At 27.2% G+C, this 25,680-nt stretch overlaps 2 protein-coding genes across 14 annotated transcripts; one reads left to right on the top strand and one right to left on the bottom strand.

Annotated features, from left to right (window-relative positions):
• Nucleotides 1-45: 45 nt before the first annotated feature.
• On the bottom strand, nucleotides 46-20,241 carry LOC124426933 (dynamin). Of its 13 annotated transcripts, XM_046969241.1 has the most exons (21): nucleotides 20,219-20,241; nucleotides 19,710-20,030; nucleotides 19,418-19,600; nucleotides 18,057-18,130; nucleotides 17,613-17,762; nucleotides 17,333-17,536; nucleotides 17,063-17,255; nucleotides 16,773-16,982; nucleotides 15,872-16,071; nucleotides 15,634-15,779; nucleotides 15,367-15,524; nucleotides 13,396-13,422; nucleotides 11,767-11,938; nucleotides 11,395-11,640; nucleotides 10,766-10,777; nucleotides 10,105-10,311; nucleotides 9,667-9,842; nucleotides 9,551-9,556; nucleotides 9,066-9,254; nucleotides 7,229-7,324; nucleotides 46-470 (listed from the first exon to the last, which is right to left on the bottom strand). In XM_046969241.1, the coding sequence occupies exons 3-21, from the start codon at nucleotides 19,579-19,581 to the stop codon at nucleotides 407-409; spliced, it is 2,694 nt and encodes an 897-aa protein (XP_046825197.1). In that variant the 5' UTR covers nucleotides 19,582-19,600; nucleotides 19,710-20,030; nucleotides 20,219-20,241; the 3' UTR covers nucleotides 46-406. The 13 variants fall into 13 exon arrangements, with proteins under 13 accessions (XP_046825197.1, XP_046825206.1, XP_046825208.1 ...); XM_046969250.1 differs by having other exon boundaries at nucleotides 9,066-9,191; nucleotides 19,418-20,030; XM_046969252.1 differs by lacking the exon at nucleotides 7,229-7,324 and having other exon boundaries at nucleotides 19,418-20,030.
• A 1,122-nt stretch (nucleotides 20,242-21,363) lies between these two features.
• LOC124426946 (serine/threonine-protein phosphatase 6 catalytic subunit) lies at nucleotides 21,364-24,672 on the top strand. The gene is made up of 7 exons (XM_046969284.1): nucleotides 21,364-21,498; nucleotides 21,650-21,745; nucleotides 21,903-22,110; nucleotides 22,235-22,314; nucleotides 22,397-22,502; nucleotides 22,573-22,734; nucleotides 22,832-24,672. Exons 1-7 carry the CDS (start codon nucleotides 21,430-21,432, stop codon nucleotides 23,020-23,022), a joined length of 912 nt encoding a protein of 303 aa, XP_046825240.1. The 5' UTR covers nucleotides 21,364-21,429; the 3' UTR covers nucleotides 23,023-24,672.
• Nucleotides 24,673-25,680: the final 1,008 nt, after the last annotated feature.

Genomic DNA, 25,680 nt, shown 5'->3' with positions numbered 1-25,680 from the left:
ATATGATTGTCATTTAGGATTATATCATGATATTAAAGAAAGAAATGAGTTACGTTCGATTTATCTTCGATTATTCAACGCTATTAATAATACTGATCGTTCTCCAACGACTCCTGACATTTTCTCCTATCCTTTGGAAATACGTAATAACGAAATCTGTGTTTACAAAAATTCGATGATCTGGAGGAGAGAATAGTAAATACATATTATATAACCTTGATAATAATTTCGTTCACGTATCCATTGGAAGGTGTTAGTTTCATCGTATCTTCTTCATATTTGTCCGTCCACATTTCCTCATCTAACACAGTTCTATCCATTCTTGTTTCGCGATCCATGGGAGAGGATTTGTCCTTCTCTCCTTGAACGCAATTACAACGATGTCCTTTGTTGATGTTGCATTATCTCAGTTTAGTCGGCCGGAATACGGTCTATCAGGAATACGGGGAGGAATATTAGGTACGGGACGCCTACAACATACATATATCATGAATACTTATTCGTTTTCTAATCACTTATAAGCATGATAGAGAGAGAGAAAAGAAAGAAAAAACGATAGATAAAGAGGTAGAATTTATAGTAAATGGTTAAAAGATATCAACAATTTATAAAAGGAAGAAGAATAAAAAAAAAAAAAAATAAAGAAAAAAAAGAAACAAAAAGACTGGTTTGATACAATTTATCAGTGGCGGATTTACGCACAGACGATCGCCTTGAGTCTCATAAAACATGAGTTTTCAGACGGTAATATAAACATTTATATTATATAATAAATTTAACTTAATTAACTTTAATTAATTAAAATTTAACTTTAATTAACTGATAGCCAGTATATATATATATAGAATTTTTATTTTTATATTTTAATGATTATTATCGAATTTAGACAGTGTATTTCTCATTTCATCATTTGCATTAACAGTTGAAATGAAAAATAAATAAATAAATAAATAAATAAATAAATAAATATATATATATATATAAATATTTATTTATTTTAATAAGATCCTAAAAATTTCTAATTTTTTGAGTCTCTTGAAAGCTAAATCCGCCATTGCAATTAAAGCTATAATTCAAGATATCTTTCATACGGACGAATAGAAATTATCGGATTTTGTTCTCTGAATATATCAAATTATTAAGCTTTGAGATAATCGTAAAAGCAGAGATAGCAACATACATTAGTACTATGAGAAGATAAAGAGAAAAATTATATAAGAATAAAAGATTATAATTATATATAATAATAATAATAATAATAATAATAATAATAATAATAATAATAATAATAATAATAATAATAATAATAATAATATAATATATATAAAATAAAAGATTATAAATGATAATGCGTACTAAAGATGATTTAACATAAGGCCATGAATTATTATTGATTTGAAAAGATAGCGCACTTGGTTCAGCTATATGAAATTGAATAGGACTATATTGAATAGGATATATATGAAATTAATGTAAAATTAAATACTTTTAAAACGTAACCATGCGATATTTAAAAACAAACACACAAGCAAGATGAATGCTATTGAAAGGACTTTCGTTTTTTTTTTTGTTAATACAACATCGTTATCAATATAAAAATATGATTTAACGATTAATGAATATGTTAACAAGAGAGTCCTTTCAAATCGACGAAGTTACTACATTCATTGTTAATATTACTTCGCGAACATTATATCCTGGAAGCTTGGAAAGAAATATTCGATAGTTTTAAGTATGAGGTTTTATGACGAAAAAATACACACAGAACGCGAATACGCATCCCTGCATAAGGGAGTAATAAATAATATAGTTAATGTTAAAATAATTTGATTATGATACTTAATGTCGAGTGAAGTTTTAGTTTTATGAGTTTTTGTTTGTTTTTTTTTTTTCTTTTAGTTCCCCAGCAGAAATGCGTGCCTCAACGCTCGCATAAGAATCTTATTTTTTTCTTTCTTAATTCTTATTAATTTTTACAATATATATATATATATATATATATATATATATATATATATATATATATATTTTATAACATCATTTCCTATATACACATTTATATTTCAAAAAAATTGTGTATGTGTTTTTCTTTTATCGCGTGTGTCATAACACGTATACGTACATACATCATTACAGTAGAGTATTTTTATAATGTCTTTTTTCGTTTTTCTTTTTTTTTTATTTTTTTTTTTTTTTTGAGAAATATTAACAAAGTAACCTTTTAACATTCGGTATAATTTATTCGCGAGCAATGTTCCATCTTCTTCTTTTGTCTTTATGTAAGAAAATGTACTTAAGTAAATTATGTTTTATAAGAATCCAAAAAAAAAAAAAAAAAGAAAAGAAAGAAAAAAGAAAGAAAAACAAAACAAATGTCGTTCTTTTTTTCCTCTTTGTTCTTCCATATCCTTTGAAGGTTACTTCGCCGTTTTGTTAATAGAACAATAATAATAATTATCATACAAATCGTATGCAATTGATTTATTGACCTATTTCCATTTTAATTTTTCTCAATTTCAAGATATTATTTCTAATATTATTGCACACGCTTAGCCTACATTCTCTAAAGTATGAGATAACGCGTAGATAAATAATATATGATTAATGATCTATTTTAGTGTATCATTAATTACGTGCCTATCACATTTTTGAATTTAAGCATTTCTATGTAATAGAGGATGTGTAGCAAAGAATTCCTCGCGTCTTTGCAAACGACAACGGTCTTTCTAATTTTTCTTTTATTTTCATATTTTCTAAATATATATGTATATATATACACACACACATATATATATATGTATTTTTTTGTTTTAACGAATGTCTTAATTCGTAATATTATTAATTTTTCTTTATTCGTAAATAATATTTGTAAATCGCAACTATACGATAAAAAAGATAAAATTATATGTAGAAAAAGTAAGATTATCAAAATGTATGAATAATATTTGGATAACATAAGTAAATCGTAAAAATTCATTTATCCCTCTTGTTAGAACAGACTGTCCTCCTGTCCTTAATAAAAAAATAACATATGATTAATTAGCTCAAAGGTATAATATTTAAGTTCCTCGAGGTACTTTCTCTCACGAACTCTTTATTTATTTCAATTGAAAATATTTAAGCTATTAATGTGATATAGAACATTCGTAGATTAATTTTTTCTTACAAGGCAATGAGGCTAAATGTTTTGCTATCGCGTTATCCGTCTAATGATCTTACAAAATGTTTTAATCCGTGCATTAATTTCTCTTTCTCCTTCTCTCTCTCTCTCTCTCTCTCTCTCTCTCTCTCTCTCTCTTTCTTTCTTTCTTAACGATTTTTTATTAATTTGTTTATTAATAATAATGTCCTAACACGAAGATGTAACGTTTAATTAACATTTCCTTTTTTGATTACTAATTATAAGCCAATATATTTCGGCACGATTTGGTATAATGCACAAGAGATATTATAAATCAAGCTTCGTATTAGTATTCTAAAAAAATGGTTTGGTTATTAAATTGCAATGTTAAATGAATTGATTAAATGTAAATATTGAATATTCGAAGGACGTTTCTCGAATCGAGATATCTCTTGTAGATAGAGATTTTTTTTGTTTGTTTTATAATATAAACTATAAATAAGATATACATATATAATATTCGAAGGAAGACAAGTATTGGATTCATATTTTTTAAGAACGTTCCTTTTTCTCGTTCTATAAGATAACTTTTGAATAATTAATTACTAGTTTCACTTATGCATTATTATTAATAATAATAATAATAATAATAATAATAATAATAAACTTTTTGGCCAAAAGTAAAATGTAGAAAATTTTGGCAATTGGACGATGTGTACGAAGTTTAATACATTTTTTTAATTGATGCGAGAATTCTTGCTTTCTTTCTTTCTTTCTTTGTTTTTTTTTTTTTACTTAATTAAAATATAAGTAATTATTGTATAAATCTATTTATTGAAAATTATATTAATAAGCCTTAGCTTATAATTCGTTGATTAAAAAATAAATTAATTGATTCACCGAAATAACATTCTAAAAATGTCTATATAAAATGGATTCTTTTTCTACTTCTCAAGAAATTCTCTTATGTATGATAATTCAACTTAATGGAAGAAAGAGATTTTCGCTGGAACAGAGAATTCCATCAAGCATATATATATATATATATATATATATATATGTGTAATAATAATAAATTAGATAAGAAACTAAATCCAACACGTAAACTAATGATGAACTAATAATGAACTAATGATGAACACGTATTACGTTTAATATTTGATATGTCCAATCGAAATACTATAGTCCATAAAAGACTGATAACTTTATTTCAACGCTTTTTACTTTTTGATCTGTTATACTCTCGTAATGAGGAAAATAGCATAAAAGGAACTTGTTATTTAATTAAAATCATAAAGAAATCTTAAAATATGATTTAAGCGAGCAAATGACTTAGAAAATAGATACTTAAAACGAAATTGATAGCAATAATAATAATAATAATAATAATAATAATAATAATAATAATAATAATAATAATAATAATAATAATAATAATAATAATAATAATAATAATAATAATAATAATAATAATAATAATAATAATAATAATAATAATAACAACAACAGTAAATGACCATATAAATAATGGAGAGTTATTTATCTTAATTAGATCACGAACTATTCACTCTGATGTTTTTTTAATCCTTGGAATGATTAAACCAGTTATTACGTTACACTGTACAAGAGCATTATAATAATAATATTAGTCGTGGTTGCTTTCAAAACAAATATATCAATCTTTGTTTTTTAACGTTCTTCTTTTTCTTTTCTTTGACTCTCTTAAAGATTAATATATACTATATTCACTCAGGTATTAATATTTTGTGTGTGTATGTGTTCGTGTATTGCTCGTAAGGAAGCATTTATATACGAGCAGTTTCAAGCATTAATACATAGAAGCTTATATAATTCCGATGTGCTTCGGCTTATTCATATAATTTTAGGACGCGTGTGTTCAATCAATGCTACGCTATATGTCAAATATCATCTATATATACGTAGATAGACATCATTTATATATTTTTGATATTGAAAAGCGATAAATTTCTTGGTGATCATATACATTATCATTAGGCCTATTAACATTGACACTTGATATATTATTTGCTGCTATTTATTTTTAGCATGGTGATTTGTAAATTGTATCATTATATAAAGTCCAAAAATACTCATAAGAGATAAGATATAACAACGGCCGAAGCACATCACTCTTATGAAAAAGCGAGTGCATGTCCATTATAGAAATATGTGTGATCTTTTTTTTTTCCTTTTTTTTTTTTTATATATATACATATTTCATCAAATCAAAAAATTTCATCATAAAAAAAAAAAAAAACATCGGGGAGCATAAGAAACAACAAATATTTCCAAATACAACATATACAATATTTCCACATACAGCTCCTGAATGCTTGCTATGTGATGCGTGTGCGCATGTGTTTATATATATATATATATATATATATATATATATATATATATATATATATATATATATGTATACATAATATATATACACATACATACGCAAAAAAAAAAAAATATATATATATATCATTAATTACATTATAACGAATATGCTTATTGTATTCTCAATCGAAAATGCGAGCTACTTTATTTATTTATTTACGACTATTCTCAAAGAAAAAAATCCGCGAATCAGGAATTTCATGCAAATTTCTCAAAGCGTTCTACACTATATCACATCCTATGTCTGAGCGACATGTTTTTTTATTTTATTTTATTTTTATTTTTTTTTTTTAATTTTTATCATTTATTATTTGCGATAATAATTTCATATGGATTGATAATTAATCATCGTGTCGTATGTTTACTATACCCAACCATGTATTACATAAAATCAACCGTCCACCCATTAATAAATTTATAACGAATAAAGTGCGGTCAATGTAATAGGAGAAAGAGAGAAAAAAAAAGAGAGATAAAGAGAAAGAAAAAGAGAAGAGAGAGTAAAGAAATTTCATGTATCATAAAGATGATGATTTAGACATTCTATAATATACGATGATTAATCGTAATTCATGGTTTTTTCTTTTTTCCGAAAAATCGATCTTTATAACATATTTAAAAGATATTCAACTCTTTCCAACAGCATGACATTTTCATGAGTACTCTTATAATGAGTTAAACGTGCCTCCTAATTATATATATATATATATATATATATATATATATATATATATATATATATAATTATATATAAAATATATATATATATTTTATATTTCTTTTTCTGTTAAATATTCTAAGATACATTTAACGAGCAATTTATTAGGAGTGCTTTGTATAAGTATTCCATTTTCTTCGGATTAATCGATATTATTATAATATACCATATCGTAATCTGTTTTTGATAAATTTTAGAAGATCTCTCAATAAACAGAATAAATATATATATATATATATATATATATATATATATATACATATTCTAGAATTAGATATGTTTTAAAATGTATTGGAACTATTATTATATCAGAATAAATGAATTTATCATATTGGAAGTATTTCTTGCTTTTCTTTTTTTTTGTGTTTTGTTTTGTTTTGTTTCAATTACATACATGCCTCGGACAAGCAGTTTCATGTACATAATTGTACAATAAATGTTATTGCTCTATAATGCGTGAAGGTATATATATATAATTATTTGCTTCTAGCAATGAGTGAATAATAATCTTCCTTAGGCTTAGATATATAAGTATTGTGAAGAATTGTGTTTAAAAATTAAATGCTTATATACTTAATGCCTTACAAATATACAGACATTACTTTATACAATTATTTTCTACATTATTTGTATGTGTGATAATAAATGAATAAATATGTGGACACGCGTACGTATATAACAATACAATTTAAAAAGGCATCAATTATTAATTTAGTTTATAGTTCCATCACATATCGCGCATGTGTGTGAGTGCGTGCACGTTAAGAGCTTGTTACACGCATATCCATCAAAATTTCCTTTTCTTAAAGCAAACAAAATATGTACGTTTGGATGAATTTCTTCGATTTCATTCTCGTTAAATTTATCGTCTAACAATGCGCAATGTATTAGTAATACAGAATATACCCATGAGGGGGGAGACGTTGTAAATAAGGATAAGTATACTATAAGAAAGCTACAACACAGCGTTTATTTACTTGATCCTGAACGCGTCCATCAGCTCGTTCACAGCGGCATTAGCAGCGGCCTGAGTCGCAGCCTGTGTCACTCTCTGTTGAAGGCCACCCCCTCGACTAAACATACCATGGACATTCAGCTTTTACTATAGATCTTACTTTATCAGTTTCTTAATTATTAAATTAGAAATTTATCTGATACAATATAGCTCTTTAATTCCATTATACATTAACACACATATATATATATATATATATATATGTATATATATATACACATATATATATACATATTTTTTATTTGTTGAATGTCCTGAGAAGTATGTGTAATCTTTCAGTATGCATAGCTTCAATAATTATTAAATTAATTTACTCTTTCTTCTTTTTTCTGTGCTTATTTCAATGTTTTATGCTTGGTATCATTTATCTCTTCAGTTTTATTTATTAAGAAATTTCAATGCAGGCACCGACATATATTTGTCCTTTACATCGTAATTGACAGATTTCACGTCGGCATCATGCTTTACATAACACTGACGTCATAGCGTGAGAAGGAGCTTTAAGCTTCTTTAAAATGAATATTTAGTTTATATTTAGATATAGATATTATGATTTAGTTTTTGATAGACGAGACATTTATGTAGTAGTGTTCGTAGAGATACATGTGATGATACTAAAATATTATAGACATAAGTTTTTCTATTCTATTATCGCCCATAGCCCCAAAATGTCATGCTGTTAGCAAGTGAATGAATGTTTATCTAATTTCATCAGCACAAAACCATTTATTATAAGATGTTTTTAATCATATATACACATATCATGTACAATTCTCCAAACTAATTTACAATGAAACAAGAACAATCCTGCCTGACATTCCTCTTTTCTAGGAATGTGTAATTTGTACTAATGCTAGAACAAAGTTATAAGTGGAGGTATGCCCATCTCTATATATACATTATATAAACTATATTTTTGGGAAGCAACAATGAGTTACGAGTTTAAAATTATATTCTTTTCTTTTTCAATATCAGAAAGATAAATGAAATAAAAAAGTATATAATTTATTGCATACACCTCATGTACAGTCATTTTGAATAGAGAGTAAAATATATGAAAAATTAACACTATGCAATAAGAACTATAACAATCTTGGAAATTTATTTTAACTTAGTTTTTATTAATTTAATAAAATATGAATCCTTTAATAATGTTTATTGTATATTCATATGAGCAAACACTCCACTTTTTATTGACTGTATTATTATCTAATATATTCCGATACACGAATACATCGTACAGGAAATAGAGTTATTTTAACAAATAATGTCTTGTGTAAAATGTACACTGATAGATGCAACAAATATATGTTATATATATATATATTACATATATATACATATGTATACATATATATATGTATATATACATATATATATATATATATATATATATATATATATATATAGATTAGTAGCGAATAGGCGTGTTAGTGCGAAGACTTATTGTCGGCGCCTGCAATAGAAAGTGAAGTTAGCACCAAAGCCCCAATCGTATAAAATGCTATTTAATACAAATAGACGCGAATATTATTTAATAAAGCCACAATTTAAAATTTTATATGTATTTTAAAAGGAAAAATGGCTAATTTTTTTTTTTTTTTTTTTATAATAATATATCAATATATCAACTTTTGTGCAATATTTTTTTTAGTAATCAAATGAATCACAGCATACTGCAAATAAAAGGTGATTCCACTTTGCATTTCAAATCTTATCACTTATACGAATTTCTATATATTTTTTTTTGTTTTTATATATATATACATACACACGCATATATATCACAATTTACTTACGATGGAATAAGTGGTGGTGGTAGGCCTGGATTAGCTCGAGCTGGTGGTGGTCCACCAGGTCCAGGTCGATTAGGAATTGCTGGTGCTGGCCGCCCACTGGCAGGAACAGGCGGTGGTACTCGTGAACTAGAAAGAGGTGGTGGCTGTGTCACTCCACGTCTTGGCCCACCAGGAGATGGTGGCGATAACCTAAAGTGGATTCTTTTGCTAAAGATCATCTAATATCTATCGAATTGTTCTAGCTTTACTGACTTCCGTTGTTTTTAAATTATAATGAATTTAAAAAAATTTATAACTAAAAAAAATATATATATACATCATATAACACAATCTGTTTGAAAATTAAATAAATTAAAAATATTATACTCAACTAAATATTTTTAATAAGCGAGAAATAAAAACGAACGTAAAATAAATCAAAAATGTAATGAAATACCATTATTTTTTAGAATAAAATTAAATGATAAAAACATGATAAATCTTACCCAAGACTGTTGCAATGATGTTCAAGTATACAAGGCAAAAGTGCATAGTGTAAAATTCGATATAAACAAATTAGTTGATTTCTAATTTGGACAAAGAATAATAACATAATGATTACCTCGGATTTTCTCCAGAAGCTAACCAATCATTCTTCACTGGTGGTGGTACTGGTGTTGATACTGTAGCCATTGAAACATCTCCAATAATACGAAGAGCTTCTTTACATGCATGATACATGCGTAACATTTCTTCTCTTTTCTGTGCTTCTTCAGGAGATTCTTCCATCATAGATGCCTGTAATCAAGTAAAAGTATAATAATAATGGTGTTAATGGATATAAAGGAAGTTAAAGTAATTTCAAAATGTGCATGCATGTGACTTGTATAAGGAAATTATTATGGATATAGGATTTGTTGGAGAGATAGGACTTACAATTACAGGATCAATGAAATTCTTGAATATATCTATTTTATCTTCTCTCAACTAGTAAAAAATATAGGAATATTTAATGGTTTTACAGGTATACATAGATTATATTAATATGTAATTCTCTTACTTGATCACCACTCGCATAAAGATGTGCCAATAATTCTCCATTAATAAAGTCTTTTGCATTATTAATAATAAGATGCATAATTGTTTTTGGAACAAGATCACGGGTAGTTTTTGTAACAATTTTCATGTAAGAATCTACTAGATTCCTAATTGTTTCTACTTGACGTTCTAATTGAGGATCCATCGAAGATTGACCTTCTGTACCACCCTAAACATACAAATGAAACTGTGAAAAATTTGATATTTTTTTGTATAAAAGAAATAATCAAATTTATTTAATAAGGGAGAAAAAAAAAGAACAAAAACTATACTATCAACATTGTAATTATATTGTAATCATTGCATTGTAATCAATACAAACTAAATATATTAAATTCTACTACTATATACATAACGTGTCAATTCCTAATAAATTATATAGTAAATATATATACATATATATAATTATTTCTTAGCAGCACTTAAATGATCATTTACATTATAAATAGTATTTCACAACGTTTTCAACATTATTATACTTCAATTAATTGGAGAGTTTATATACTTTTGATCAATTAAGTATTACTTAAATAATGTAATATGCTGAGTGGAGGTGTATGTATGTAATCATAAATGCGTGTTTTGTAAACAATGCAGTACAAATTCTATGCAATTTTACAAACCTCATATCCTTCCTTTAGTTGTTTAAAATTTTAAACAAAAAGATTTTATTACAGTTATGCAGACATTAGATATAATATATTGATTAAATTTTATCAAAAATGACAACATGCAGAATTTATGATTAAATTTTTTTAGACAAATCTTTAATTATTTTTATAAGCTAAACTAAATCACACCACCACACAGTTAAATAAAACACAATTCGAAATAAAACAAGAATTCAGATCACTCTTTTTTTTTTTTCATTCAACTCACCCTCTGCTTATCCTAAAATAAATCATAAAATACTGCTCTAATAAATTTAATACGATATTAATATTTCTACTAATATTTTTGATAGATATAACCTTATTTGAGGAACTTTTATGATCAGCTGAATGTAAAGTAATAAATAACTATTCTTTCAAATAAAAGAAATAAAAACTTTCTTTTTATGATAAACATTGATATTAATATATCTAGTCACATATACATTGATATAATTGGAAATAATAATCTATAAAAAGTTATAGATTTTATACACATAACATTTATTTATTTTTAAATGAAAGATAAATGACACATGATCTTAAATACAAAAAGAAAAAAGAAGTACGTGTGCAAATTGAAATATGTATAAATATGTTACCTCTCCTTCTCCATTTGCTTGCTCTGTTGATTTTTCAGGATATACTCCAGCTCTGAGTAATGAAGCCTTCCAAGAATCAACATCATCCTGAGTTTCACAACTTAATTCAAGTTGTTTAAAATCTTTATAAACGTTCCTTCCTTCTGGATTGAATAATGCAAAAAGATATCGCCGAGACATGAAGCCTTGTTCTAAATCGCGCAGTTTCAAACCATCAAGAGGTAGCATATATTTCTTTTCACGTTCCTTTAAGATGAATAAAAAAATAAATATATGCATATAAAGATATATAGAAATGATGAATTCAAAATTTCAATTAATTTATTTCATCTGCATTTAAAAGTTTTAATTTTGTTTTTGAAAGGTATTTACCTCTTCATCTTTAAACCAAGAAATACTTTCAGAGGTCAGAACAAACCAATAGTCTCTGGATCCTCCTTTCATAATACCAAGATTATGAATACACATATAACCTTTACGTATTACTTGGTTGCCTAAAATATGTCGTCCAGCTTTAACTGCATTTTCTGATGATTGCTGAGCACTGTAACATAAAAAAGGATATATAATGAAATGTATAAAAAGAGAAAATTTTATATATTCTTGTGCAAGGCCCACCATAATAGTGTACCATGAAAATTGCACTAGTCACACTTTTATCGAACAAACTAGCAGGGTAAAAATCCTAGCATTAGGTTTAAAAAATTATGCAAACATGTTATATCATAATATTAGAGCAAAAGTTTTTAAATATATATCTTAATGACTATAGAAGAAAAATTGCAAAATAAATGTAATATAAATAAAAAAGTTATAAAAAGAAATGTAGAACATATGTGTATTTTAAATGAAGAAGTAACTTTCTTAGCATTCTTGAAAAAGCAAAATTTTGTGTAACATTTTTTTTTTCACTGACTGTGAGAAACTTTATAACATTCTACTGTGCCACATCTTGAAAATATAAAATGCTGTAAAAAAATTTTAAACATGCAAACATGTATATATCATATTCCTGTAATTTTTAAAATAAGCTTGTAAATATACCTTGTAACAATCATTCAAAAAATAGTATTTACACACTGCAAAGAGAACTATTTACACCTGCAATCGAAGCAACTTCTTATTAACATAATGTATTGCTTAAGCACATTTTAAATGTATGAAATGGTTTGGAATATGAAACAAAAACGTAGAATTGATGTTGCTGTGTTTAGTACATTATTTTTGTCTAAATATTCATGAATGACTTACATTATTTCGTATACCAATTTCTTGTTTTATTTAAAAAAAATTTATTAATATATAACACATTATGTAACATGTAATGAAGATACAAATAAAAAAGAAATAATTCAAATTGGAATAGAGTTCTAAAAAGTATCAGTTTATATTTATGATCATATTATAATCAATATATATTGAAAAAATTTTAAAGAAAAACTATCTTCCATAATTATGCTCCTCAAAGTACTAATATCACATCCATCATAAATAATAAATCATATAAGAAATGTATAGTTAAAAATCTATAGTATTATTAAACAATAAATGAAAATAAATGATTAGAGAGCACGTGTAGGAAAATATTAAATTTTAATTAAAAAATAATATACCATAGTGCAGTTTTTGTTATAATAAACTTTATCACAATGGTATATATAATAATATGAAAATATTTTTTTGGATGTTTTTTATACATTCATCATAAGGAATAATATTAAATCAAGCCAGAGATTGCTGTCGGTTGCGATTTATATATATATATATATATATGTATATATGTAATATATATACATATATACATACATATATATATGTATATATATAATATATATATATATATATATATATATATATAATATATATATTATAATAAAACATCATTGTAAGGTAAAAGCCAAAAACATTATCGGAAGGATAAGCATAAGAGAAAGCGTGAAAATGGAAGGAACAAAAAATGTAGTGGAAATTTTTTTGTCAATGTATTTTAACATTTCTTACCTTGAATTATGGCTACTGGCCGCCGCGCTGCCGATACAATTAAATCATTTTTTTAATTGTAAAATATAAAGAAGTCGATCATGAATAGAGACATTTGTGGGGGAAAGTATATATGTTATGTTGATCAGAGCAAGGCATATATGATATATAATTCATGCATAAAAATTTTTCTTTATAGGAAATATTCGTTCAATTAATATCAGTAATATAGAGAAGTATATTTATAGTATATGTTTAAATATGCCTTACCCAGTATGGTACTAGAAGTTAAATCAAGAAGTTTATGGCATTATTTTTCAGCAACATCATTATTGTTATTTTAAAATTTATTTGTCTTCATCATTTAGACTGTTTGCTTGTACAATGAATATGAAATAAATACTTAAAATGAATAATTATCTAACTAGTACTGATAATATATGCCAGAGATATTTTTTGCTTTTTTTTTTTGGTAATAAGCAGGATTGCGTTATGTATTTTAGATATATTCTTATAAATGAATCCCAATTTTCTCACAAAAAAATTGTTATATAACAGATACAAGAATAAATTTCATTGCAAAGATTGTTAACAAGTACACACATATTAATTAGGCATTTAGGTATAAAATCATGCAAAAGGAAGTTAAATAAGTACTTATTGTTAGAATTTCATGTATCTTTCCTAAAAAATATCATTTAATATTTATATACATATAAGTGAGAATATCTCTGGTATTACATATGATATCATTCTATGTTTTATATGTGTAAAATGATTTAAACCAAAAAGATGCATATATGTAATATTAAAAATAAATGATACTAAAAGAAAAATATTTGCATTATAAAAAAAAAAAAAAAAAAAAAAAAAACAAAAAAAAGAAAAAGAAAAAAAAGCATAAAAAACTTTCACAGATATATATCACACCTGAGCAGCAGCGTATGAGTACAATAAATGCGCGAAAAAGCATTTGAAGCAATGAAGTAGTTATTACTAAAGAGCTAAAATTACATAATTTTTTATGAAGCAAAATGTATTGAATATATTCGCATAAATTAACTAGATTGAACCAAATGGATAATATACTGCATGCACTGATCGTGAAAGAAGCATTTTCTAAGAAGACAATTAAAAATAAATAATAAAAAATAAAACAATTTTACAGCTAAATCAACAAATTAAATTATTCATATATTGCACCTAATAAAACTCATACTTGTGAAATATTGTTTCTATGAGCACTCTTAAATGTGAATTCAATAATGTATTATTGCTCACTTTAACATTAGAATGTGTTATCATGCATTGTATTACTTTAATATCAGTAGTAATAGGTTTTATAAGAGTAAAATAATTTTGTTCAAATATAACGTATATAAGTTAATCAAAATAATATCTATTATGTAAGTCTATTATTTATATAAAAAATAAAGTTTTTGTTTAAAACGAAATAAAATCTTTAAATATTATTCATTAATTATTTCCATGATTTGACACAAACTTGAGGATTGTTTGATTGTTTGTAATGGTGTGTGTGTGTTTTCTTATATACTACAATTTCTAACTTTAGCGATGATATAGACTAAAACATAAGATTTATTCTACAAAATTAGCTACTTGATTTTTTAAATAATGAAATATTTTGATTGATATTTTGTTTTTTATGTGAAAATCTAATGTTCTTTTTTCCCTCTTTCATATTGTAAAGTAAGCATCAACTCTATGTGAAATGTTATTAATATAACATTAAAAATGTTTGGCATACATCATTGAATATTATATATTATATCAACTATATATTGTAACTCATATATTAAAATAAAATTAAAGAAAATATAATAGCAGGCACATATGTAACAAAAGCCACACACAAAAGTGATTATACCAAACTTGCAAAAATTTAATTTCTTGTATCATATTATTTACTTTCATGAATACTAATTACATCTAAAATAATTTACAGACAAAGAGTATTCAAATGATACTTACTTGGCAAAACCGATAAAATCTTCATGGTTTGTATTCATATAGGCAAGCTCACAATCCACTAAAAGTACTAGTTGCTCTTTACACATTTGTTCACGTTGTCGAACATGAGTAGCTATAATACGTTCCGTTTCTTCTCTTAATCTAGGATAACGTGACATCTACAATATAAAATTATATATTAGTAAATTTCATGTGACAATTATGGCAAGTTAAAAAATAAAAAATAAAAAAAAAAAACCAATGAAGAGGAAGGAAAATATAACGTACCCTATCTGTACAAATACGAACAACATTACCAAGCTCTTGTATGACTAGGTCCACACATTTTAGGCTAGGCTCTTTAAGCCTATTAATTTGCTTCTTGACTATTGCCTCAAAGGCCATATCTGGGGTGAATAATCCTACCCTAATACCTGCATCATTAAGAAATAGTATTTAAAATTTTGTTATTTAATATAAAAGAATAGGAAAGAATGTTAAGCACATAATTAAAAATTTAACTAACCGTGAATATTTCTGATAGCAAAAGCAATTTCTCTTCTGAGTTCTTTTTCATCAAATTCCATTTTAACAATTTCAAATGGAAAACGTTCGTGAAATAGTCTGTTTATTTTTGCTCCCCCACTAAGTTCATTCGTGTTAATTTGCGCTGAACCAGAACCTTCTATAGTCCGTTCAAAATCTGACTGAAGTTGTTGTATCATCCTTAAAAATATTTAAGATGAAATATAAAAGCTTATGTATCAAATGTTAATATTATGGGTAGAGAGCCTTGATATTATGCAAAATCAAAAGCAATTACATAATCCTATGTAACAAAATTACTTCTTTATTTATATATTGTATTATATATTATATAACTATATTTATATATTATATAACATAAAATTATTTTCATTTAAAAAAGTATTTCATTAAATGAATTAAATTATAGAGTTTGCGCAAAAGCTTTCTATTCTTCAACAAAATATCATGCATATTGTCCAATGTATCAAATCGTTAGTATGTTATTCAGTTTCATTTTTCTTTCTGCATTCAAAATCAATAATTATATCATGTCTTTAAATAATAAATAAAATGTAATAGTGAAACTATTTCATTGAAATATATAAAATGATACTTTTAATAGATCTGTTTATTTAATTTTTAAGCAAACAACACACAATCTATCAAAAAATCTTCGAATACATAAAAGATACCTACATATACATATGAATTGATCTGAAAAATAAAAGAATAAAAATAACAAATAATTGTCTAAAATGTCAGGACCCTCCACCCATAAGGAATTTTTTTTAAAGAATGAACTAGATTGTATATCTTTTGCAATGTGTAGTTTAAATATTATACAATTCATAGAAAAATTAAGGAACATATCTATGTAATAAAAATTTACTCTCACTTACTGTAACATAGCCTTTGTTTTAATAGCAGGATCATCTGGTCTAAAATGTTTATACTGTTCAACATCTTTTTCCAGTGTAAGAAGCTGTTTTTGTAATCTATCTCGTAAGGCAGGAAGGGTATCCCTTATGTGATTTGTAAGTTGTTGATTTAAAACTCGTTGCAGATACGGTGTACCCAATCTGTCTGCTAAGTGTCGATAAGACGGGTGGCTAGTGTAAAAAGATAAATATTTTTTACATTTGAGATTATATTTACCAAGATAACATAAATAATTATATTAGTTATTTACCTAAGAAAAAATTTTCTTTCAGCTGCTAAAGCATTTTTGATATCCTTACGCCCTTCAATATCTTTTTGACTTCTATTAACAACACCTATATAGCCTCTTCGCAAAGGTAACAGCTTATTCTCCAAGATATCTCTTGCATCAGTACCATCATCCATAAGATCCAATTTAGTAATAACTCCGATAGTACGTACACCTTATCAATTATTTCATATCGTTTTTATATATATTTATGAAATTATTTGATATATATTATCATATAGAAAAAATTACCTTGTGGATCAACCTCTTTAGCAAGTTTAAGAGCATCACTGTTTGCCAAGTCAGTATTAGCTGGTGTAACTGCCAATATAAGACAATTTTCTCTTCTAATGAATTGAAAAATCATTGCTTTAATTTGAGCTTCTATATCAACTGGTTGATCTCCAATTGGCACTTTTGTAAGACCAGGTAAATCAATCAATGTAAGATTGAGAACTAAGAAAGTAGTAATTTCTCCATTAATTTCAGTCATTTGATTATCATATGAATATAGTAATAAAATTATAATTACCATTGGGAGAGTATACTCTCAAATTTATAGGTATATTAGAAATACCCTTATTACTGCCAGTTACTCTATCTGTTTCAGATTCTATTTCTTTTCTTACTTCATCAAAGTCCACGAACTTCTTGCCTTTACAGTGCAAAAATTCTGCAAATTCTGTAATCACAAAAAAAAATATTCATTAATATTATCCTCGTTGTAACTAAAATATTTGTACGTAAATCTTTTATAAAAAAAAGATTCAGATAGAATATCTGCATAGAAAGAGAAATGGCAATGTACTGAATATCCTGTTTGTTATAAACTCAAATATATACAGGAAGCTGTGATAACTGAGAACAATTATGTATACAGTTTGCATATTAATTTTATCTGATACAAATATAATTTTTCTCTTTGTATATTTTTCAAATATACTTTGGTAATGAGATTATGCCTGTGATGACTCACCCGTAGTGCTATTAATCAATTGTAAGATGAGTGGTCTTCTAGTTACAATACCAGAACCTCTTGGTAAGAAATCCCTGTAAAAAAAAAAAAAAAGAAAAAAAAAGAGAGAAAAAAAAAACAAGAAAAAAACCATTAATTTTTTTAACAATTATTACTGAAAAGATTATTTCAAAGAAGGAACGAAATAATTAAGAAAAAATAACATAACAATTAGAAAAAAAAATATATCAAATTATACCATAATAATAATTTACCCACTAAGAGACTATATATTAATTCTTTCACAAGTTAAAATTAAATGTCATTAGCGAGTTTCATAAATTGGTCAACAAATAATTATGACATGCCTAATATTTTTTTTGTTAATTCTTCTTTCAGGTATATATACACACACACACACACATAATATATATATATATATATATATATATATATATATATGTATGTATGTATATATATATCATACGTGCGTACAGTTTGTCTTCTTAATCATAACAAAACTTTCTATAGTACTTGAACAGAAATAATGAATATTTTTCCGACGACATAAAGAGACGGAAGTTTGTTGTTGAATGTAAGATAAAATATTTCCGTTAAGAAATGAACTCGGTAATTGATACCACCAGCTGATTTCATATTTAAGTGGTACGATTGGAACAATGATACGTTTGAATTTCTGAAAGCGGCGATGACTGTCTTCATTTATTAAAAAACACAGAAGAGGAGAAGAAGAAGAAGAAGAAGAAGAAGAAGAAGAAGAAGAAGAAGAAAATGAAGGAAAAAAACCATTGACGTTACCTTACGATGATATCATGAAATAATAAGAAAAGAAACATAATTAAGAGAGAAATTACGCGAGAGAAGAGAAAGACGTTCGATATGTCACCGTGATGGCGGTCTCCTACGATTTTAGTGATACTATTGATCGACGAGAACAATTAATGGATAAGAGAAGGATAGAATAAGATCGTTAGAAATGATAATAATAATAACAATAATAATATTAATGATAATAATAACGATAATAATAACATTACTATTATTATTTGATAATTAATATTGATAATAATAATAATAATAATAATAATAATAATAATAATAATAATAATAATAATAATAATAGAGAAGAATTTAAGAATTGAAACGAAAGTAAAATGTAGTACTGCCCGCCTCCAAGGCGTGGCGTTTAATAAAGATAGAAAAATTGAGATATGTACGTTAGATCGATTCTTTGATGACGATTAACGATTGAATTCTAAAGACGCAATGAGATGCTCACGCGGTTCATATATCACGATTGTTTTTAAGAAAAGAAATAAGAAAAGAAAAGAAAAGAAAAGAAATGAGTTTGCGATACTTACTTGCCAACAAAGTTTTCGAGTACGGAACTTTTTCCCGCACTCTGACCGCCCACTACCGCGATTTGTGGTAAATCAAGTTGCATGTGGACCCCAAGTTGCGTGAATGCATCTTGCAGCTTGTTCACGATCGGGATCAGTTGTTCCATACCCGTATTTCCAGCCATTTTTTTCTTTCTTTAGATCCTATCACGAATTCACTCCACGTTAAGGAATGATGATCTCTCTACCTTGATTCTGATCTTATTATGTTTAACTTCTCTACGACAATAATGACACAGAATCGACACACTACCTTCGATAACAGTATTAATACTAGAAGTTGAAACAGCAATAATAGCAGCAGTAGCAGCAGCACCAGCACGCACACCAATACCACTACCACCGCCGCCCCCTCACACGCGCAATCCTCGAGGGTAACTGCCACAGAAATGAGATCTTAGAGTCGTTTTTCCTGCAGGTATCTCTCAACGCTGTCAAAATGGCCGATTTCGCGAGGGAGTATATTTCTTTCTTTCTCTCTCTCTCTCTCTCTCTCTCTCTCTCTTTCTCACTCTCTCTCTCTCTCTCTCTCTTTCTCTCTTTCGTTGACGCGCCAAATTTCACCGCATCTTTTCTGAAAAGAAAGAAAATCCCTTTTCTTGTTCTATTTTTTATTTTTATTTTTTTTTTATCCCCAACAATACAATATAAATATATATATATATATATATACATATATGTTATATGTATATATATATATAGTTTTATTTAACGCGTATTGTGCGAGATATAACGTAACCGACGCTCAATGTAACAACTCACCGTGGCCACTACCTTCGTATAAATGAGATCTAGCGTACAGACTCGAACGAATGTAACGTCGCTTCAATCGATAATCGAAGCGTGCGCACTATCGCACCGCCTCCCTTGTGACCCACTTTTTCTCCTTCCGAGATAAAATCCATATCGTCTTCCCGTTAGTGACCTTTTTACTTTATTATTCCGATCGATTTCAACGTTCTTCCTAATTTCTTATGAAAAATACCGATATCTATCTTTCTCTCTCTCTCTCTCTTTCTTTGTCTCTTTTTCCTATTTATTTCTTTCTCTATTATATTCATAGTTCTCTTTTTATTTCTCTCTCGTTTTCGATTGGTTTTAACGATCGTCTTGAGAAATTCAAATGTACGCGGGATAAACATTTGAACAACGAAAGTGAACTCATCCGCTATTTTTTTCTTTCCTTCTTCTTTAATCTCTCTCTCTCTTTTCTTCCTCTCTCTCTCTCTCTCTCTCTCTTTTCGATAATCGAAGAATACAATTTGTTGGAAACGCCAAATATACCGAATATACTCGAATAATCGCATTAATCGAATTCTTATAAATTTATCGATTCTTTTTAATTATTCTTATAAATTCATTGTTATGAAATTATCCTTTAAATTTCGTATATCTCTAATGTAAACGATGAAATGAGAATATGGACAAAGGAATTATTACTATCGTATTTCATACTAAAGTATAAAGTATAAATTTAATTTGTATTTAATATATTGATTCCTTGAATCCATCTCTCCGACATTTTCATCCGACATTTTATTTCGGGTCAAGCAATTTAGCTATATATTCATAAGGCGCATACGCAAGATAAAAGGTTTCATTAAAATGCTCTGCATATTGAAACGCGTCCAAAAAGATCGTATATATGCTCACTGAGCATTCTAGACATCAATAGAATTTATTTAACCAATATTCATAGATTTAATTTGCCTATTAATGAATTGTATATGTATATATGAATTGTATATCGTATATATGTATATGTATATATATATATATATGTGTATCTGTATATTTATGTAGGTAAAATTATGTTGTTCGTCAATATACCTTAAGATTGTCTTTCGTAAATCTTATTTTAATGAATAGAAATACAGTACTCTCGTGTAATGTAGTTACGTATCATTTTTATATACATACATCGCTGGTTGAATGAGGGCGCGACCGGTATTTTCCAGTAGTACAAATCCAAAATGTCAGACATCGATAAATGGATAGATATTGCAAAAGAATGCAAATATCTTCCGGAAAATGATCTTAAGGTAATTAATATCTATGAGATTATGTTTATTATGACATTGTGAACAGGTTATTTGATTTATATAAAAGATAACCTTATTGGTTGATAATCATAGGATTACTTTAAAACAGTGTATTCACTTCAATAACCGTAATAATTTTGTTATTATATAGAAACTCTGTGACATGGTATGTGATTTATTATTGGAAGAATCCAATATTCAACCTGTATCTACTCCGGTAACGGTTTGTGGCGATATCCACGGACAGGTAAGTGGAAAATTTTAAATCTAACCTCATAAATTTAACTATGTAATTACATATATTGTTTATATTACGTTTTTGTATTGTTGTTTCTCTTTTAATATTTCTTATGACTGCAAAATTAAATAATGTTTTTTTTTTCTTTTTATCAATGCTATCTCAGTTTTATGATCTGGAGGAATTATTCCGTAATGGAGGACCTGTGCCTGATACAAATTATATATTCATGGGTGATTTTGTGGATAGGGGCTATTATAGTTTAGAAACATTTACACGCCTACTCACGCTTAAAGCAAAATGGTCTGATAGAATAACATTACTCAGAGGGAATCATGAATCCAGACAAATCACACACGTCTATGGATTTTATGGTTGGTAGGAGATTATATAATTCTTTTAATTATTAAACCAATATATAAGATTAAATACATAATTTTATTTATATATTAATTAATACTTATAATACTCATGTAATTGAATATAATTTGGAAATAGATGAGTGTCAGAACAAATATGGCAATGCAAACGCATGGAAGTATTGCTGCAGAGTCTTTGATTTGCTCACAGTTGCTGCCGTAAGTCGACATATTTTTGATTCTGCATTATAAGATAGAATTATAAGAACTATTGATCATTATAATTTACAAAATTTTTCAGTTAATCGACGAACAAGTACTTTGCGTACATGGTGGATTATCTCCAGCTATTTCAACATTAGATCAAATTAGGACGATTGAAAGAAATCAAGAAATACCACATAAAGGTTTCAGAGAATAATTTATAATTTTAATATAATATATTCATTCTTTTTATTCGTATTCGTTTTTCTTTAGGTGCTTTCTGTGATTTGGTATGGTCCGATCCAGAAGATGTGGATGGCTGGACAGTTAGCCCACGAGGTGCTGGTTGGCTGTTTGGAAGCAGAGTTACTTATAAATTTATGGAAATAAATGACCTTAAGCTTATTTGCAGAGCTCATCAACTGGTGCATGAAGGTGAGTACTCGTTAAAACATCAGAATTTTGTTGTATGTTCTTTTTTATATCATGTATAATTTGTAGCAAGTTATTATATTAATTATTTTGTTTATAGGCTATAGATACATGTTTAATGACAAATTAGTGACAGTCTGGTCAGCTCCAAACTACTGTTACAGATGTGGCAACATAGCTAGTATTTTACAGTTTACAACAGTAGATCATAGATGTCCAGTGCTGTTCCAGGCAGTACCTGATTCAGAAAGAGTGATTCCACCCTTAACCACAACTCCATACTTCTTGTGATTTAACTTAGTAATTCATTTGTTTGGATGCAGAGGAGAGATATCTGTGTCTAGACTCAATGGAATTACATGATTTTTGGATAATGAATCCAGGCTGGTACTATGACGGAGCATAAAATTCCCTAAAATATATTACAGAGTATTACATTGCTTAGAATTTTGATATCCTTTTGTTTTTTTTTTGTTTTTTTTTTTTTTTTTTTTTTTTTCTTATTTTCATTTAAGTTTTTAATGCTTTTCTAATCGAACTGTATAACCTGGCACAGACAATTTACAATGTAATTATTATGAAAAAAAAATTTGAAGATTTTTAAAGGATTTTATCAACTTTTGTATATTAAAAAGTTTTATACTTAGCATCTGCCATTGCATCAGCCTGATTTCTTTAATTTAAAGATATTTTCCATTGGAATAAATGTGAACACTCTATGGTCTAGACGCTTCGCTGTCTACTGTGTACATTCTATAGAGCATTCGTATCTCAGAGCAATGTTGTGGACATATTGACACGAAGGCTGAGGCTTTTTAAATAATTTATGAACATAATTAATTAATGGTCCAACTATGTGTGGATGGATAAATAAAAAATGTCATTTAAACATTCCGGCATATAAGACAGGCGCTCTGAGTACAATCGATGCTTCATTGATATTATGATCGTTGTGCGTAGAATTCAGGTTTATTCAAGCGTAAGCGTATATACTATCGTTAAGGTCTTCCTGAGTAAATGATACATTTCTGATTTAGTAAATATACTGGTATGCTGCGTGCAATTTTTTTATTCTAGATGCGCAATCAGTGTTCTTAGCAGCATAAATTTGGCGTTTATGCCATGGTACAAATAGTGTATAGCAGTAGCCAAAGTTTTTCTGCCTAGGTAAGGGTATCTATGAGAGGATTGTATTATCTGTAATTGTTTTTCTGTCTCTCTTCTTTTTTCTTTTTCCTTTTTTATATTCTTTTTTCCTTTCTTTTTTCTCTTTTTCATTTTTTTAATCGTTTTTACGCACATGACATTTCTTTTTATATCGTCCTTTAAATTCTGGGCTCATTATTAATCATCTGCAAAGTACTCTAATCTATCGGTATTCATTCAGAAAGCTCGGCCTTTTTAGCCATTTCTCTCTTCTATAAGTACAAAGCAATAGTTTTGAATATTATTATATTCTCCGCGTCTTTGTACAGTTTCCACGTTGTATGCCAAATTGCTGTTGTACTGAATAATCGTATTAGCTAGTTTCTCATAAGTTCATTACTATAGGGAGCAACTTGTAAAAATCGAGACCCTTAGCAATGTGCCTCTCTAAATTGATAAGCGTTTGTGTAATATAATGATACGGTATCGATACATAATTAATGGGAACGCACTGGCCATTGCGTATTATAAGCCTGAATTCTGACCATCGATTGATTAGCTCACGGTATTCCTAATTGATCACAGACCCGATAAATATCGCATTGGCATTTGGCACTGGCTGTCAAGTTGGAAATTATTCTATTTTGAATTTTGTGATATAGATCGAACGAGGCATGTGAACGTTATGTCGACGTTTATAACGATTCTCCTTGTCGAAATCGTTCGAAGATGTTTTAATAACTTGTTACTTCAAGGAATATAATAAACATTTGAACAGTGCCTTCAGAACTATAATACGACACGGTCTACTAGAAATAAATACTTTCTACCGACAGATAGTAATAGAAGTAAGACGAATTATATGAATGCCAGAGAGTTCAACAAGGATCGTATACATACGTATATAAAAGATCTCTTTATCCGTTTCCGTTAAAGAACGTCTAACGAACATCTAACTCTTCTAATGAAATTAATTGCACATATCACGTATTTTTTATATTATATCACTTATGTGCTTTAGTCGACAGTTTTACATTTTAACTAATTGAACTTTCGTGGCGGTCGATATGAGTCGCAACCCGTCCGATTCTTCATTTTATTTACATATCTCTTATATATCATTTTTATTATCTTTATTCGAAAAGTGCAAGAGCAAAAAGATAGAAAGAGAGAGAGAGGGGGGAGCGGGGAGAGAAAGGATGAAAGAAAGAAAGAAAAAAAGAAAAAGGGGAGTAAGATGGCCCAGAGATAGATAGAGGAAGAGAGATGAAATGAAAGAAGAACATAAAATAAAATAAAAAAAAAAAAAAAAAAAAAAGAATAAGTAAATAAATAAATAAATAAATAAATAAATAAATAAATAAAAGAGGAACCCGTCTTTGAAATAAATAAGTAGATTTAAAATAAAAATTCCGACCATTCGATGTATTCGGTTTTCGTAATCAGAATTGAAGAGGAAAAGAAAAAAAAAAATGAAAAAAGAAAAAAAAGAAAAGGAAAGAAAAGAAAAGAAAAGAAAAAAAATTTAAATAATGCGCGTTTTCATGATGATTAAACGATTCGTTCGACATATTGCATCGCATGTTAATAGATCATTATTACGAATGTCTAGACACGGAGTTTACGTTATAAACTCGTCTTATACAGTATTTACAGCCTCCACATTGTGTAAGCTAGAGGTGACGAGAAGGAGGATTGATGATGTCCTAGGGTGCGCGCGCGCGCGATTATTCTACAAATCTTTAAGTAAATTCAAGTTTTATGTGCGTGCCTATATCGAAAGGTACAAGCAGCACCTAGGTT

The sequence above is a fragment of the Vespa crabro genome, chromosome 9 (genome assembly GCF_910589235.1).
Source record: "Vespa crabro chromosome 9, iyVesCrab1.2, whole genome shotgun sequence".
Taxonomy (NCBI): Eukaryota; Metazoa; Arthropoda; class Insecta; order Hymenoptera; family Vespidae; genus Vespa; species Vespa crabro.
This window is presented reverse-complemented; position numbering and strand designations above follow the sequence as displayed.